Source organism: Pseudorasbora parva, chromosome 5, assembly GCF_024679245.1.
Source record: "Pseudorasbora parva isolate DD20220531a chromosome 5, ASM2467924v1, whole genome shotgun sequence".
NCBI classification, from domain to species: domain Eukaryota; kingdom Metazoa; phylum Chordata; class Actinopteri; order Cypriniformes; family Gobionidae; genus Pseudorasbora; species Pseudorasbora parva.
Genome location: NC_090176.1, coordinates 35069420 through 35088779, shown reverse-complemented (window position 1 = coordinate 35088779; position 19360 = coordinate 35069420). Strand labels below are relative to the sequence as shown.

Below are 19360 nucleotides of genomic sequence, written 5' to 3'. Positions count from 1 at the left end.
AGTATATTTGATTGTGCTAAAGTAGAACTATTGCAGTTATGCTTTGGTACACTTTAATATCTTTCATTTAAAGTCTGATATTATACAGAGATCATACTAATATTAAAACACATTTTAGGCTTATAGTTAGTAATGTGCATTGTGCAATAACGTCCAAATAAAGTTGAATTATAATATTTATATCAGTAAGTCTACTGATATGTCAGTAAATATGTTAATAGCTTTGTAGTATGAAATTTATTTTAAAATACATTTTGGTATAGGTTTTTTAACTAGGGTTTACCTCAAAAGTAATTAAAAAGTCATGGAAATGTATTGGTAAAAATGTATATTATAAATGTATATTAACCCTGTATATTATACATTTGATTTGTGAAAAATTATCAAATTTGCATGTAGAATTTTGCAGTGCATTAAAAAAAATCATATTTAAAGACATTTACTTGATATCTTTACATGGGCACAGTGACTCGCACATAATCTGTCACAGTTCCTTTAAATTGGTGCTAGATGATTTTTTTTACTCTTACAATAGGGGAAAATATTAAATATCTAGTATCAGATCATTAAAAAAAAATTTGACATTAAATTATAACAGTTATGGTGGAAATATGCATCCCTAGTATGTTATCTCTCTTTTTAAATGAATATTTAGTCAAGTGAGTGCTCATTTAATTTCATTAATTGTGTGGGCATTGCATTTGCTGTCTTTAATTTGTACAGACTAACCAGGGTTGCATTTCCCCAACGCATCATACGCCTAAGTATTGTTGGTTTCTAGATGTTAGTCTACATGACTGCACAAATTGGGATTCTCATATTACACGTAGGATCCAGGGAACTGCACATGGTCTGTCTGTAACAGCTGTTTCTGTGCCTTACAGACATGATACAGTAAAAGTTAGAAAGCTGGAAAAAAAACATTCCATGCATGTAGTTTACCATCAGTCTTTTCAATCAAAGAGCAGACAGCTCACCAGACAGTACATCCCTTGTCATCTACCACAGTATCATTCTACTGGGAGGAACAACAAGCAGCCCACATAATCACCTATACCCATGGATCCCATTTAATTCTTCCAGTGTTTCATTCTTAATTATGCTGATGTTATTATGACAAGCAGAACAACTCTCCTGCTGATTGCCAAGCATTAATTTGAGAAGAGATCTTCGAGGAAATTCTTATTTTCAGGCAAGCACCAGCAAACAAAGTGCTCTGTCATTGGCTCCAACAAAAAGCGTATTAGTGTGTCACTTCACATGCTTAGAGAGAGGAGATAAATACTCCTATTTGTCATGTAAAAAAGTGTATTTATTTATAATATTGTTTTTCCCCAGGATTCTGACAGGTCACATACAGACACTGAAATTGGCCTCTTATTAAAGAGTAAAACTTAAAGCATTGCTTTCAGTGTCGTGTGTGTGGTTTTCGAGAGCAAGTTTTCAGGTTGGAAGAGCAAATAAATGTAAAACTTCTGTCAGACAGTCAGCAAACATGTTTCCCAGTTTCAACTTGACTTTACAGAAAAGCTAAAATAATAGATTGTATATCTTTACCTTTAAATAGAAGGTGGGAACCATGCTTGCGGCTTGCGCACATGCTCCAGACATGGTGAGCTTTTTTACAATTGTAGGAGATTTTAGTTTCAATACATTTTCAGAATGTTCATTTTACATAGCAGCTTATTGTTTTAGTCAGTTTTTTTTCTCTTTTGGTGATATTGTCCTTAAAAATGAATGTCTTTTACGTCTCTTATGGAGATGCAATCTCATTCCCTCTCTCTCAGCAATAATGTCCGTCTTTATCAACTCGATGTGACACAAACCCTCCCCAAAAACAATTGATTGGTGGAAATAGTTGTGTTTGCTATCCACCTCATTAGAGAAACATATGTGGGAAATCGATTTAATAGTTCAGTTTGGTCCCCGACAAACAAATGAGAGAACCCACTTTCATTTTTTAAGAGATTATTTAAGGTGGCGCTCGAAGCATCGTCCCTCCTACCTTTTCCAGAGCACATGATGCCGTCGGCTGTCTCGCACAGGCTCTTGCTCTGCTCGTCCGTCATGTCACAGCTGCGGGGGAACTGGCAGTGCTTCCCAAACCATCCATCACTGCAGATACAGCGGCCACACGAGCAGAAGCCATGGCCTGGGGGAGACACACAGCGCACACGTACGTGCGCGTGCACACACAATCACTTTCTCTCCTTTACCCAAGAAAACCACCATTTGTATCTGCCAAAACAAAGCAACGGTCTGATTGATCCAGGCAAATATAATTGGTTCAAACAGACAGGGATTCGTTTCCAGACTGGCTAATGGTGTTGCGGTAGCTTTACGGCTCTTATCACTTATGGACCCTGTGGGATGAAACATTCTTTAGCCTCTCGGATCACTTTGGACGAGTTGCTGTTTCGGCCGTTTGTAACGAGCTAACTGTCTAAATTGTCAAATCCTTTGTTTCAGCTGCCGTGAAAAAAAATATATCTATAACCTAGATCTTGATTTAATCTTGATTTAGATTAGACCAGGAGTTGTCAACATTTTAGATGCCTTGGATCCCTACATTTAATCATCCTTGTGCAAGGGACCCCCATCCTAAAATTGAAAAGGCACCTATATTGTTTCTTATATAGACACCCAATCATATAAATAATGTCAAAATATTATATGAAAAATATTGATTCTGTTAACTTTTTTATATTTTTCAACTCAAATAGTACTGTTTATACTGTATGTACTGTGTATATTTATATTTGTATAGTTAATTTACTTATACATTCTGCCCCTTAGTAATATTAGAAAACATTAGTTTCCATTGTCATGCTAAAGATACTTATATTTCATCACACTGTAAACCCTAACATCCAAAATAAATAATTTGTTTGAGTAGAGCCAACTCAATTAAAACAAATTAGTTCAATCAAAAAATATTTTATGAGTATTTAGAACTTTCATTTTCTTTTTAGTTCACAAAACTCCTTCAGCTAGTGCTGTGCTAATGTTATCAAAGCATTGTGGTACCATTTAGCAAGATAGCATGTATTGAATTATAGCTAAAGCTATTAAAGCTAGCCAAGTTTCCACTATTTAAGTTGATAATTTTAATTTAAATCTATGAATTAAATTACTTAAATATTTCAAGTTATTTAAGTAATAACAAAATAATAGTACAAAATAATAATCTGCAAGTTCAGATACTTCAGATGTACTTTTCTGAACTTAAACATTTGATAAATGATTGCCTCAGTTTTATTTTTGAGTTTTGCCAACTTATTCGGTTTACAGTGAAGACCAGATTAAACTTATAAATGAAGTTATCAGAGTGTGCTAAAGATAAAAAAAACATTGGATGACCAAAATTCTTCTATTAAATTTGGGTAAGACAGAGATATACGTATTGGACCAAAAACACGTTCTTAGAATACAAATTGCCTCTAAAAGGATGTACTGTTACTGTAATATACTCTTCAATTAAATATCTGAGTGATTATAGACAGCAACAAAACAGCTACAAAATAGCCTTCTTCCACCTCAAAAACACTGCTAAGCTAAGGACCATGCTTTTTTCTGATGCAGAAAAGCTATTCATGATAATCAATAAACAAACTAGAGTTAGTCTAAAAGGCATCTGCTAGATTTCTTTCCACGTCAAGAAAATATGATCATATAACCACAATTGTATTATCTCTAAACTGATTACCTATTAAGTTCCACATTGATTTTAAAATATTGCTACTTACTTATAAGGTCCTAAATGGTTCAGCTCCTGTGTATATAATTGATCTTCTACCCTCTACTCTTTATACAGTCTAACATGCGCTATAAGGCCACAAAACTCAAGACATTTGGTTGTCCACTAAAAGAGCGAGAGTGTTTTCACAGTTAGCATACACTCCGGAATAGCCTTTCTGATAATGTTCGGGCCTCAGGCTTACTCTCCCACTTTAAATATAGATTAAAGATACATCTCTTTAGCCAAGTACTCACATAATGCATCTCATAACCTTGTACTCTAGTTATATCAGATCAGATGCCCATGACTATCTTTTTCCTTAAAATATTATGAGCAGCAGCTATGCTAATTATTCTCCATTTTTTCTGTTTCTACCTCAAAATATCCATTTTCCATATATTAAGCTCATTGTTTTTGCTTAAATACATAACGTTAGCTATAACTGCATGATCTGAGAACTGTACATTTCTGCGTGATAACAGATTACTCTTAACTGTAATGTAGAAACATGCATTTTCTGTAAAGCTGCTTTGAAATGATATAGAAGAGTAGGCAGCCTGCATAGGTCACCAACTACCATCGGGGTACCAGGGCCACCACTCCGGGTGAAAAAAAATGCAATTTTTGCATGTTGTGTATGTATTAGTTGTAAGGAATTTCAATGATTCTCTCTGCAGGTTACGTCAACTGTTGGTGGCAACAAGTGACTATCTTAGAATGAGTCATTCAGTCATTTATTTAGCCGATTTATTCTTAACACAGAATTGTCCAGGAACAAAACGAGTGAGTCCTTGACAAATTCACTGAAGATTTGATTCATTTAGGAACTCCACTTCAGTGTGTTGCTCCACTTAGTTTGGATGTTCGTTGGCAGAGAAAAACAGACAATTTCTAAGTACTGTAATGTAATGTAATTTACTCAATATGAAGTTTGTGTTTACTAAACTGTCAAACAGTATCACACTTGTTCGTATGAGCAAAAAAAACTGTAACCTATACATACATTAGGTGACGACAGCTAAACAAGCCTGTGTGAATTAGTTAGTTATCAATGTTTATAGCTATTTAAATAATAATACACATATTCATAAGCTTCCCAGTGGTAAATAGTACTTGAGAGGGTGTTCATGTCTAATATTTATAGGGATAATTCACACAAAAAGGAAAATTCTGTCATCATTTACTCACCCACAAGTTGTATCAAAACCTGTATCAATTTCCTTCTTCTGCTGAACACAAAATAAGATATTTTGAAGAATATGGGTAACTAACCACACAGTTATAAATACTATGGAAGTCAATGGGGCCCATCAACTGTTTGGTAACTGACATTCTTTAGCAGAAGAAAGAAATTCAAGTCATTTTAAATGTCCTCGTCACTTATGGACCGGGTTATTTGGCATTTACAAGAGCGTCACTTTGGGAGATTTGTGCATGGGCGTTATTTCACGTAGGCTGTAAGGAAACGAAATGTTCACTGAAGCTGAACTGTGTTTTTTCTCTTAATCTTTAAAGAGCAGTTGGTGACTCACTGTGATACACTGAGCTATAGAACAACTCCTCCTCCCAACGACTTACTTTCTGGAACAGTGCTTGGTAAAGAAAAAATTAGGGATTCCCCTAGACATCATCTGGCAAGGCAGAAATGTGTTCTAGATATTAAAACCAAACAAAAGGATGTGCCTCAAAATGAAAATATAGACATTACTGAATATTACTTTTCAGTAATGTCTTCAATAAGTTTTTTTTAGTGTTCGTTATGTTTTCTGAATATCTATCGCATGCTATCGTAATTATTGCAAATATGAGTTTGATACTCAAGCTCCCGTGGGCGTGCCATAAACTTTAAACATGCTGGAGGGAAGAACAATTGCTGATGTGACTGGTATTCTTTTTAGTTTTCACAAAAGCTACATGCATTGTCGTGTTGTTAAAGTATATTGCATATTTACAATTATGAATATAAATCATATTGTATGTTTTATACACAGCAAAAATAGCCTATATTTGACATAAATTAGCGTAGTGAGAATGTATAGCCCGTATGGTCAATGAATGGGATGCTAAATATAATTTTGGCTTTAACAAGATTTTCCCAATAAATGGGCAAGAATAAACTAAGTGTCCTTTTCCAGCAAACAATTTTTGGTTCTCAGAATGTTCTCAGAACATTGGTTCCCAGAATGTTTTTTTTAAAGGTTTGTTTTAGGTTAGCCAGGAAAGATTTTTTTAAGGGAAATAAAATGTTAGTTTTAGAATAAAAGGTTATTTTAATTTTTCCCTAACGTTATTCTAACAATTGTGTACAAGTGTACAGTTTAACATGACTTAGCATTAGTTTCTTGATCACTTCTTGATTAACGTCATGTTCTCTTCAATTAGGCGTGTCAAATCTCTCTGAAATTATATTGTATCTATATTAATTATTAGTAATTAATCAATAGAGAGATAGATGAGCATATTTTAGTCAGTCAGGCTGTAAAACAAAATGGCCGTCACAAAAACATCACAAAACGTCACAAAAACATTTTAATTGAAAGGTTTATTTACTTGCAAATAATTGCCCTGTAACACTCAGGGAATGTTATTTTATGGTTGCAAAAAATAAAAGCTAACAAAAACGTTCCTAGTTTTTGTTGGGTTGTTCTTTCCGACAATAAAGCACTTGAATGCGACAATGTCATGAAGACAGTATATTATCTATGAACAAGCTCTGCTGTATTTAATACATTTTTAAAAATGCTATTTTATATTTTATATATATGTGTGTGTGTGTGTGTGTGTGTGTGTGTGTGTGTGTGTGTGTGTGTGTGTGTGTGTGTGTGTGTGTGTGTGTGTGTGTGTGTGTGTGTGTGTGTTCATTTTGTCCAAGGTAATTTTATCCAGTTTTGAACACCAAATCAAAGTAGGAAGGAACGTACCCAATTCAATAGTTTATTTACAGTGGAGAGGAAACATATTTGTTACGGAGGATGTGCAAAGTGGGCCGAATGAAAACAGAGATGCATTTGTGAAATATGCTTGTAAAGTTCTTATAAAGTAATTACTCTGGAGGTTATAAAATGCCACAGTGATTAATTAAACAGAACAGGTGCTGTTTGTAACCATTTCGTATAAATGGGTGGGGTGGCAATGTATTCCCATTGTACCTTATAATAACTGCATTTTAATATCTTTGTCTTCCTCTCTCTAACTGGTTTATTTTGTGGGTGTAGGTATACAGGCTTAAAGTTTGATGCACTCGTGGTAGAGCTACATGCTTGACTGCTTCAATCAGTCAGCCTACGAGAGCATTTAATTGCTTTGGTGAGTGGCACCCCAGTCCTTTCAATTAAAGCACACCTGCGATTCCACATTATCCCGCCTGTAAATGCAATTCGAGTGTGGGCATGTTTGAATCCACGGTGCTTCTCACACCTATCTTCAGAAGGATATTTTCCAAAGAATGTAGCCTAGTCTTAAACTCTCAGGAAAGTGCCTTGTAAAATGATATAAATCCAATCTGAAATATTGATGATCCTGCATTTCAGTAAAACACTTTCATGTTAATACAGCTGAAATGGCTTCTCAAGGGCTAAAGATCCCATGATAGGCGAGGCATATCTGAAGGCTGCCCTTCATTTCAACACCAATTCAGTCCTGCAGGACCATCTATGCAATTAGCTGAGATGAACGTTTCATCAGCGTGTGTGATGGCTGGCTCTCTGAGCTGAGAGCTGGAGGGATGCCGTGTTTCCACACTTCTCCTCTGTTAGCAGACTCTCATCTGTCTGACTGTGACTCGGGCAGTCACAGTCTCCAGCCCTATACATATTTAAACATCTCCTAGGGCTGGCCCACACAAGGGCAGCCGGCTGAGCTGTGGCGGCTGGTCGCTTAGTGACACAACACAATACGCATTCAGAAAGCAGCCGCATTAAATTTGTATCCCCACCAAAAGAGGAGACATGTCGTTCTTAATATACTGACGTGTACCGCGGTTGAAATTGTTGTGCTCGTCTGTCATCGCATTTTCACAGGGGTTTCTCGAATGGCACTGCAATAGACTAGATAACAGTATGACAGATTTGTATGACATTAATATTGGTGGCAGATATGTATTGCTCACAGATAATTGGGAAAATGATGCTGTTTTTATTAATAGTGAAATTAAAACAGCTAAAACGACATAAATCATTCTAACCAGTCCTTTATAACAGCATATTTTTAAAAGTTGGCAAAATATGTCTCTGTGCTTTCTGTCCCATTACGGTGATTTCATCTACATTTAGGTGTTTTGGAATGCAAGAAAACGTCCTGTGTGAACACCCTCTAACGTGTGTCTGAGAGTTGTCACTTACAAACACTTGTAAATAGTTTGTAAGTAAAATATGCTTGTTATATTCAACCTTCTGAATGAATGAAAAATGACACCTAAAGTTTTTGACGATTTTATATTATTATTATTATTATTAAATGTATATAGCATCTTTCCAAAACTTGAACAGTCCCTGTGTGAAGGAATAGGATTTGCGTAAGTATTAGGATTATGGTTAAATAAACTGTTCACTAAAAAATGAAAGAAAAAAGTCTTGCGTGATTCCAAACCAGTATGATTTAATTTCTTCTGTGGAATTCTTCTGTGGAATACTTCTGTAGTATTTTCTTACCTATTGTGACATTTTATACACACACACACACACACACACACACACACACACACACACACACACACACACACACACACACACACACACACACACACACACACACACACACACACACACACACACACACACACACACACACACACACACACACACACACACACACAAACTGCTTCTCACAAACAATGAATGTTTCATTTTGTCCATCGGGAATTGATTGGATCGAAAAATCTCTTCTCTTCCGTCTCCCACGTGATTCACAGAAGCATCACAACACATGTATGTGCTCCAATCGTGCTCGGCCAATGGTAAGCCACCGTTCTTCTGTAGAACCCGGAAGGGCTGTAATTTGTGAATACTAGGGGTGTGACAAGACACTTATCTCATGAGACATGAGATTGGGTTCACGAGAACGAGACAAGATTTTTAAATAGTATTTTTAAGAAATCCACAATAATGAAATACATGACTAGAACCTTTCTAGTATGATTGTCTCTTCAGACCTCAGAACTGCACGAGCTTCATTTGACCTCCTAACTGAATTCCTTCCCACAAATTGATCATAGATATTAAGTGTAAACAGTAACCATAATCAAAGCTCAATATTTAAAGTGCAAAGAGACCATTTTTTTCTTTAAGCATGATACAGGTTACAAATAGATATATTTTCATATTGGGAGATATTCGCGTACCTCAGGGAGTCGCTTTCAAACAGCGGTAACATATTAAAATCGTATCTGAATGCGCATTCCCGTTTACTTTCACTTTATATTTTGCGATGGCGTGTATACTCTGTGATTAGGGAGCGGTGGTGCTGAATGTGCAGTTTAAAATAAGTCTGGCACTTCTGCTGCGCAACGAATCCTCCACCACGATTATTATTATTTAGTTATTTTTGGACTTGCTACTGTTAAATAGACCCAATGTAGCTGAAAAATAAAGCACTGTTTTGGTCATATTGTTTGTAGGCTAATTTGCATTTTTGCTTATTTTTAAAAATAAAGATACAGTTAAAAATCTATATTATAATTATAAAATTACATTTAAAAAATATTAAATTACTCGTATCATGAAATAAGATTTTGGTCATCCCAAACTGTTGAGAAGTGAAAGGTTAGCGAATGATAACATGATTGATAATGTGATCTCTGTAAAGATCTTCACACTGGCATGTAGTTATTATCGCAATAAGAGGAGGTAATGGTCAAAACCAGGGAAGGAATATGCTGGCCAAGGGATTTTTTTTTAGAAAAAGTTCTGTTGTCATATTTTTCAATTACTTTTACTGGGGTTGTTTTTGACCATGGTATTGATTTAGTATCGTATCGAGGTATTTTAGTCTGGTATCGTAGCAAAGTCATAATTTTGGTATCGTGACAACATTAGTCGTTACTTTTGTTTGTTTTGCGCACAAAAAGTATTCTCGTCTTGTCATAACATTAAGGCTAAACCACTGGAGTCACATGGACTATTTTAACAATGTCTTTACCACCTTTCTGGGCCTTGAAATGTCTATGTAGGGATCAGAGAGCCCTCGGATTTCATCAAAAATATCTTAATTTGTGTTCTGAAGATCAACTAAGGTATTACGGGTTTGGAATGACATGAGGGTGAGTAAGTATTTTGTGTCAGGTGTTAGCACTGTATATGGCTTAAATCATCATAGCAGTAGTGAAAGTATTGGAGAAGAAGTTAAAAGCAATTAGTCTTTTTTAATCTAGTCTAAAGTAAAAGTTGTGGCAACAGATCTCAGCCATATGCAGGCTTAAGGACAACTTTGTCTGGACAAGCACTCATGAAACAGTCATATACATCATACACAGAAACAGACGTGCTCAGGTGCGGACAACCCCAGCATGAGGGCATGAAAATCTTCTGGTTTAGTATTGCTTTCTGTCCACTAGTGAAACTTAATAGAATGTGTCAAATCTGTTTCTATGCCAGCCAATTCTAGGAATAAACAAGTCTGTAAATGATTTCCAGTGCCAATATTCCTGTGGTGTCTTCTTCTTAAAGTACAGTACATGTGATCTACATGACTCAAGCTGCTATTCAAAAGCAAATAGAATGTCAAAATGTCAATGCTATTAAAATGTCAAATGACTAAAGTGGTGAGCGTTTGGCCTATGCAAAAACTTTGCCAAGACAACACTCTGTGCCTAGATGCTCCAAACAAGAGTGCAAACTTCTCAGAGAAGTGGGATTAAATTTAAGGTGTTGATTAATCATTTTGGCAGGTTTTTAGAAGGGCCATTTTCTCCAAGGAGTGCATCTTCATTTAAATGATGATACATAATTAACAGTAAAGATATAAAGCAAAACGAATATTCTAAAAATATGAGATGAAATAGCATGTAATACAAAACTCTTTCTAAAAGTAAGAGTGTCCAAAAGCAACATCAATTAATAAAGTTTCAGAGATTTGTGATTGCCTTTAGCTCATTACATTCTCATAGAGGCTCTAAAGTGTGGCAAAGTACATGTTGACAAGTCGCTAATTACACTGATTGGCTAATTACACTGTTTGCCTGTCATGTATGCAACTGGTTTGCAAATTGGCCTAAATGGGTAAAACTTAAAGTGATAGTTCACTTTAAAATGAAAATTCTGTCATCCTTTACTCACCCCCAAGTTGTTTCAAACCTGTATGAATTTCTTTCTTCAGCTGAACACAAGGTAATATATTTTGAAGAATGTCAGTAACCAAACAGTTAACTGGAGCCATTGACTTCCATAGTATTTTTTTTTTCCTACTATGGAAGTCAATGGCTCCAGTTAACTGTTTGGTTACTGACATTATTCAAAATATATTCCCTTGTGTTCAACTGAAGAAAGAAATTCATACAGGTTTGAAACAACTTGGGGGTGAGTAAAGGATGACAGAATTTTCATTTTAAAGTGAACTATCCCTTTAAAGACTGAGGATGGTTAAAGGAATGTATTTCAATTCATCAAATGGCAGGTTATGTGAGTAAGTTAGCGGATAACCTCAACTTTCGGTTCCAAACACGGAGGTAACTTTCAGGGTATGTAAATAACCATGGAAACTCAGTCTCTGAACATAACCTCCTCTGGAGCAGGTTATGTTCCAGGGTTAGTTTGATTAAGAGGTATTCAGATGTATTTTAAATAAATAATATAGTTATTAATGTGACCCCATTTGTTCCAGTTTTATAATATACAATATTAAATATTAATTATAAAGAATTTGAGTAAAAAATAATAAAAAATAAGTTTAAATGTTAAAACAATTCAAATATATGCATTATTTAATTTATTGTCCTCTCACAATTAGCATGAAGCAAAAAATATAATCCTTATTCTTAGTGGATGAAGATTACTTATTAAAAGAAAACATTGGATTTTTTTTTTTACAACCACTCAATAGGTGGCGATGTGCATAAGTAGGTTATGTAAATCACCATTAACAAAAGAAGAAGATGAAGTAGAATGGCATGCTTCTTCTTAATCTGCAGCTGTCAGGTGGTACAGGTCAGTTTTCTTTAAGTTGTTTATGTTCATTATTATTGTAATGTGTGCTTTGAGACGTGAGGTGGTTTAATGCCATCTCTCGTGACACTTTTGTTTTTCGCCTTGCTGTATGCATTCATGTGTTTTGGAGGAGGCGTGGCTTTGTAGTGCTCTGAAGGGAGTGTGGGATCAAAGCTAGCTCGCTATTGTTAGCCTCTCTGAAAGTTACCTACACTACCTTTAAAAGGTGCACCGCTTTGCCTGTTTGAACCAATCCATAATGCGTATGTTCTGAGAGCGGCCAGGAAAGGAGACTAATGCGGGGTAGATGCTCATTCTTTATTAATTACCTACTTGCCCTTGGCAGAACCGTATGAATCGCATGATTAGTTCCCTAGTGTTTATTATCAATATCCCCAAAGTCAGACGTAACATGTAACATTCCATCATAATGCATAAAAATATAGACCTAATATGTCATGTCCTTGGTGGATTGAATGATGTTTTGTTCAGTCAGATGGAGTCTTTATAGTTTAATGTTTAAACCCACAAGCTTGTACATGATCATGATTATAGAAAATGGAAAAACTCATACATTGCGCTGAAACAAGAGGGAAGAGTTTTGCTGGAAGCCCCTATGATGGTGTAAAAATAAAAAGCTTGGATCCACCAAAAGTAATTAAATAATAAAAAGAGCTACTAGCGGCAATAAAGAAAGATATACCGGTAGTGTTTCTTGCTGTGTACAGCTTTATAATGTTTATTATGGCAAGTGTCGACAAAAATTATGTACAAAAATGTATAATAATAAAAACTTTTGTTCCACCAGCATTACATTTGGTTGGAAAGTTACATACGCGCTTAAGTAGGCTATCCCATCCTAATTTTATTAAACGAGGAAAATAGAGATACACAAAAATTTCTTTTTTAATGAATGTTGTTCGTTTTAACTTTCTTTTCATCAAACTATCCTGAAAAAAAAATCAGCTTTGCCAACAATTCAATGAATTACATTTTAGTTGAATTACACAGAAAATGATCTTTGTGATCAGATAAATGCAGCTATGGTGAGCATGACTATGGTCAATTCCCATTCAGTTTTTTATAAGATGTTCATAGACGCACCACAGAGATATCAATCAATGGCACCATTATGCTTATCTGTCCTGCTGCGTGTGTTTGTGTGTTACCTCCACAGATCTCTCTGTTCAGGTCCTCACACTGCCTGTCGTCACACTCACAGTTCTTTCCGTGTATGCGTTTATCTCCGGGTGGGTGGCATGTGCACTGGCCACACAAACACTGCCCTGAAACACACAAATACTCTGTGACTGGAAAGAAAGCAAAAACATGAGTATGAAACAATGCAATCCAATGTGGCTATTTGTGCTATTTTATTATCAAGATCTTGTATGAAGGTAGTTCAAACCTAAGTTTCACCTTGAATTTGGCTTTTCAAGGTCAACTGCTCATTGCACTGAATAGCACTGAGTGCCTGAGTCTATGCTTCTCATAGAGCACATTAGTCTGCTAAAGTGGCACTGCCGTTGTTTGACATTGACAGCCGTTACAACTCCAGCTCCGTGCAGGCGAGGAGAACAACAAAGCAACGCCCTGTCTGACAACCTCTCAGCCTGCCAAGCAGATAAAAGCTGCGTGCTGCCGTTGCCACGGTAACTGGTGATGTCAAAACGCTTCTCCTTTATCGATTAGCTTGAGTGACGTCATGTGGCCCATCCTTTAAGCTTGCATGTCAAGCTGCACGAGTGTGCAAAGAATGAAAAAAGCATTTAACGACTAACCACCTGTCTTATTTCTTTCATTCTCACTTCTCTAATAGCGTTATCCATCACTATACCAACTCATACAGAACTGTCAACAACAAGTGGAGCTCAATGAGTTGATTTTCGTACTGACAAACTAAACTACTAAGCATAAATTGATTCGCAATACCTTTATACAGACAGAATGAAACACACGATGCACTAGACGGAGAGATTGTATCTTTTCCATATGCTTTCACGGTGCCTGGTGGCATTATGTGTGCGTAAACGGAGAAAGCAGCGCTGGCAGCTTCAGTGTGATTAATGGCTCCCTCGCTGATCATGTACTGCGCTTTGGTCCGAATCGAAACAATTAATTCCTTCACAATATTTGAGAGACAGCCATCCGGCAAGTTCAATTCTCTAGGGAGCCGTGCCTGTGCAGGTGCCAAGACAAAAGCCCAATTCCTTTAAATTGTTAAACATCATAATGGCTCAGCATCATCAATTTCCAATAATACGACCCCTAATTCATCTCTAAGAGTTACATTATTAAAAATTTATGACCATGGTGCTTAAATCCTGAGATGGGCATTTAGAGTAAACGTTGTACAGGGAGCAGCACCAGCTGTTCTGTGTTAGACTGGGATTTATGTCATATTATCAACTCTGTAGTTTTCTGTAGTTATTGGCTATTTCACAATTTACAGACTTATACTAAACAATGCAATTCTGCCTTGAAACAACTGACGATTGTGTTGACACCAAGGGCTCAAGGTTCCGTGGGTGTTATTATAGCCCAAAAATATGCATACACCTAAAAATAAAAGTGCCAAAAGTGTTCTTCTTTTCACAGCGATACCATTAAAATAACTTGAATCTTGAATCTGATTATTTGACAAACGTTCTAAGGTGTGCAACTGTTGTCAGGAAAAAAAACACGGCTAAACTTCCAGGCAGGTCTCGAACACATTAGTTCCCTTTCGACATAACATCGAATGTGAATATTATTATAATAGTTAGAATTGTTTCATGAAAGCTTCTTAGGGGAACCCAACATGTAAGGAATAATTGACGACCGTCGTGGTCGCATTACCACCTCAGGTGTGCATTATTTTTCGAATAATTAAACATTAATAAGTCAAGTATTCCACTTATGCTATGGTTACCACACTTCAAAACATTTTTCAGAGGATGTATTTCAAGACATTTGTCAGTTTTTAGTCCTTAAAACGCACTTGTGTGTAGGACAAGTTTCTTACACATTTAATCCCCAAGCCTCCATTGCTAAATCCAAAACATAATTTTAAAGCTAGTAACAGAGGCTTGAGCCATTAATAGCAGACTAATGCAGATTTGGCGAGGTGATATATCCATTTATTCTTAGTGTGAAGAACTTTTAAATAATCTGAAGAACAGGGGAAAGAGTTACTCAGTTTATAACCTTTTGTGCAATGAAAAGTTTCCATGGATGTTTAAGTTTCTTCATGGAACCATAGATGCCAAAAAAGAGTAAAGATTATTTTTATAATGTGTAGGCTACTTATGAAACCCACCTTTGAAATGCTTATTTTCAATGTAGGACACACTAATTCTAATCTCCTATACTATTTAGGACAAATGCGAATTGGGACACAGCCTTTTTGAAGTTATTCTTTGGCATATCTGGAAAGACTGTTGATGATGTATGCCAAGACTGTATCACTCTTGTGCCACAAACTTCACAAGGACAATCAGGCTTGTAAAGACACCAGTGTTTGGCTGCACAGACCTCTGCCAGCTATGACATTAAATGACAAGCGTGCTGGAGCCGTGCTGAGTGTATCCTGATGTGTCCCGTGAAGCATGAACCTGCCAAATACTGAGGTTCATGCAAATGAGACTTCTGGGGTGCTTAAGGGGGTGAGAAGGTTTCAAACTGTCTGCCTTTTAAAATGCAATTAAGAAATGTCAAAAGCCACAAAGAACCAGGGGTGGACCCTTTCACGGTAGGTTTTTAGATGCAAATGCATGTAGGTTTGTATGAATAAAAAATAGAAAACTGTAAACTGCAGTAATAATATAATATAATATAATCACGGATTCATTCAGGAACAAAACGTCTTTTGGATGGAACTATTTTCGTTTATAATCGTATATACTCTGAGATTCCAATTTAATCACCACATACAGCTTTTCACATTTTAAGATGCGTTAATATTTGATGTGTTCCTAATGCACCACTTCTCATCATTTGCCGATACTGAATATAGAGCAATCTGGGGAGAAAGACTAGATTTACCACTTTTTTTCTTTGCAATATTGTCAGACAATTTTGAAACATAGCATTTGGAAGCCTTTCAATCAGCAAAGGAAATGAAAGGTCAGGGAGGACAGTCTGAGTTGTGTTAAGATGTGACATTTAAAGGCATCTCGGGTCCACTTTTCAGATGCTGCCCACTAGCAGCCAAAAGGGCCGCCACAATGACACAGCACTCTGCATGCAACACATTCACAAACCAACAACTACAATTCATTTCTTTAGCATATTTGTTTTGAAAATGTAATTTCTATAGCATAAGGTATATTTTTACATTTGCATATATTTATATAAATTTATTTTTTACTTGACTTTAATGTTCAACCCACAATTCAACAGCATTCATACACATATAAGCATCCATACTAATTGGACACATTCAGAAAGTACATTCCCTCTCAGTGCAGAATACCACTTGGTCCTTGTGCACTGGAGAAGGACACCATTATTAAACTCAGAGGAAGTGATTGCAATCAGCCCTAATTCTGCTGATTTGCTTTAAAAGATCGCTCATCACGCCAAGCAGTTCCTACAACACACTGGATACCAGTCAACATCTGCGTGGCAAATTAGGCCTCTTTTCCCTCCGTAAGACGGCTGGGAGTGTTGAATGATTGCTGCTGTGCATGTTTAATCAAGATGCATTCTTTGTATACGGGCTCCGCACGGTAATCTATAGAGTGTATTAGTGAACTAATGAATAGTGTAAAAACTGACACTTAGTAACTTCCGTGCTATAAAAAAAAAAACTGTGCAATCACTCATTTGTTGCTTCTCAAATGCCATAATATACAACCATACAGTAAATATCTTTCAGATATCATTTAAATGCCAAATGTTAGACCTAAAGATCATACACAATGGAACTGCTGACAAATTCATAAAAGAATCAACTTGGTTTTCCAGCCTCAGCAGAAACACTCTCTCAGAACAGGTGTTTCCTGGAGGATATTCCAGGCTTAAGAGAACGTGAAATCTTCCAGATTTTCTCTTTTCAGCGCCTCAACTCTTTGTTTCCTCTCAAAGCCATTTACAAGCTCTTCTAGTAAATCCTGCTTTATCTGTGTCCATTTGCTACATGTCGCCGGCAGTGATGACCATCATTCTTAACTAGAAAAAATTGGCACAGTAAAAAGAATGAGGCAAGCCTGATTTAAGACATCAAGACATCCATTTTTAATCGGAGGCTTCATGAATCTCAAGCAAACTGCAATGTGGCATGGGAATCCCTCTTATGGGGCTTCTCCATGGCACTGTGTAAATGTTGGATTGATTCAGCCGGGATGACAGTCCTTCTTAATTGTGAGAGTGAAATTCAGAACGGAAGATAATTACCTGCTGTCAGGATAATGGATGCAGCAAGCAGACCTATAGCTCCAGTCATGGGGGAAAATCTATATAAACAGATATATAAATCATCATTTGCTGGCCACATCTCATAGCACATGCTCACAGCACGGAGGGACGGTGAATCTATGGATTATTGATGCTAAACTGTAAAGCCTCAGGGATCCATTCGAACTGTATTCAGGAAAATCTTTAAGATCCAGTGGATTCTTTTGTTAACACTCACATTCATCTCTATGTCAGTTACTCGGTTGGCACAGGGCCGATCTTGTGGAGGCTTGTCTTGGGCATTAAAATCCCATGCTGGAAACCGGAAGTACACAGTTTTTTAACTTTTCAAGCCAAACACCTGAGCTGTAAATGTCAGGAAAATGCAGGACAATTATGTCATGACAGTACTTGACAGTATATGTATGTATGTATGTATGTATGTATGTATGTATGTATGTATGTATGTATGTATGTATGTATGTATGTATGTATGTATGTATGTATGTATGTATGTATGTATGTATGTATGTATGTATGTATGTATGTATGTATGTATGTATGTATGTATATATATATATATATATATATATATATATATATATATATATATAAATAAAATATTTTTTTATTATTATTTTTCTATTTATTTTTTTAATCATAAAAAGAGAGAGAGTAATATTTTCTATTTTAGGCTTGTTTTTGGTTATGATATAGTGACAATATGAGCTCCAGAGGCAGACAGTACTGAATTATTTTTACTTTCCAAGTAATTTTGTTTTTCAAGTATATGTACTTTATTTGTTCTTCTTTGGGAAACTTTTACTTCACAACATTCCAAAACATAATATTGTACTTTTTACAGCAATGCATTTCATATTGAAAATTATTTAATATTTAATTACATTAAAAAAGTAGTACTGTATACTTGTACTCAAGTAAAAGTATTCAAAGTTTTACTTGAGTACAAGAAAGTACTCCATTTTTAATGTAAGTATTAAATGTAAGAAAACAACAACTTTTATTTATGAAATGTAGTGCAGTAAAAAGTACAGCATTATATATTATGCTTTGGAATGTAGTAAAGTAAAAGTTTTCTAACGAAAAACTGATAAAGTATATACTTAAAAATGTACTTGAGTAGAAAGTAAAAATACTCCACTAATGTCCGCCTCTGATGAGCTCATACTCGAGGAGGTTCAAACTGAGAAAATATGCAATTTGGTTCAGTTGCAATATAATGCCCAAAAAGTAAGATGAAATTCTGATCACTTGTAATGTAATCTTTATAAAATTATAACGGACTACTATAAATTATAAAAAACTGCATATGAATCCAAGTTGTCACTCTTAATTATACATCTTAGAAAGATAATATTTGAATGTTTAGTTTAATGATCAAAGCTGTGCAAATTGAAAATTGTTAAATCAAAGTTAAATTGTGTGGGGCAAAATATATACGGTAATACAATACAATTATTATTGAGAGTTTATATACACATAAACCTTATTTATCATATTTGAAATGTAAGCAATATTAAGTAAATCCAAGTTGATTCAGTCTAGTAAGTGTTTATCTAGTTTTACAAAACAATATAAATGTTATTCTTATGTTTACTTTATACAAATCAGTAAAGATTTTACAGTAAAAACCTGAAGGGGGACGTTTTTGGCATTGCTACAAAAGCATAAACCATAAAGCAGGCAACAGCAGCTATATCACCCTGTAGCCCAAGTCTGGTTTCCCACTGAAGCTAAACAGGGCTGAGTCTGGTCAGTACCTGGGAGACCTCTTGGGAAAACATTGCAGCTGCTGGTAGAGGTGTTGGTGAAGCCAGCAGGGGGCGCTCACCCTGTGATCTATGTGGGTCCTGTAACACCCCAGTAAAGTGATGAGGACACTTTACTGTTAAAGAGCATCGTCCTTCAGATGAGACGTTAAACTGAGGTCCTGACTCTCTGTGGTCATAAACAACCCCGGCATCCTGGCAAAATTTGTCCACTGGCCCCTGTCCATCATGGCCTCCTAATCATCCCCATATACAGATTGGCTTCATCACTTGGTCTCCTCTCCACTAATCAGCTGGTGTGTGGTGAGCATTCTGGT

General features: G+C 35.9%; 1 protein-coding gene across 1 annotated transcript in view; it reads right to left on the bottom strand.

Moving 5' to 3' along the window:
• The window catches only part of itgbl1 (integrin, beta-like 1), a 58546-nt gene that overhangs the window by 3549 nt on the left and 35637 nt on the right, over positions 1–19360 (bottom strand). Inside the window, exons 10-11 of the mRNA XM_067444010.1 lie at positions 13047–13163; positions 2006–2152 (exon numbers count right to left, since the gene is read on the bottom strand). Of these exons, the coding sequence (XP_067300111.1) occupies positions 2006–2152; positions 13047–13163 (264 nt within the window). The remainder of the gene's footprint in view (positions 1–2005; positions 2153–13046; positions 13164–19360) is intronic.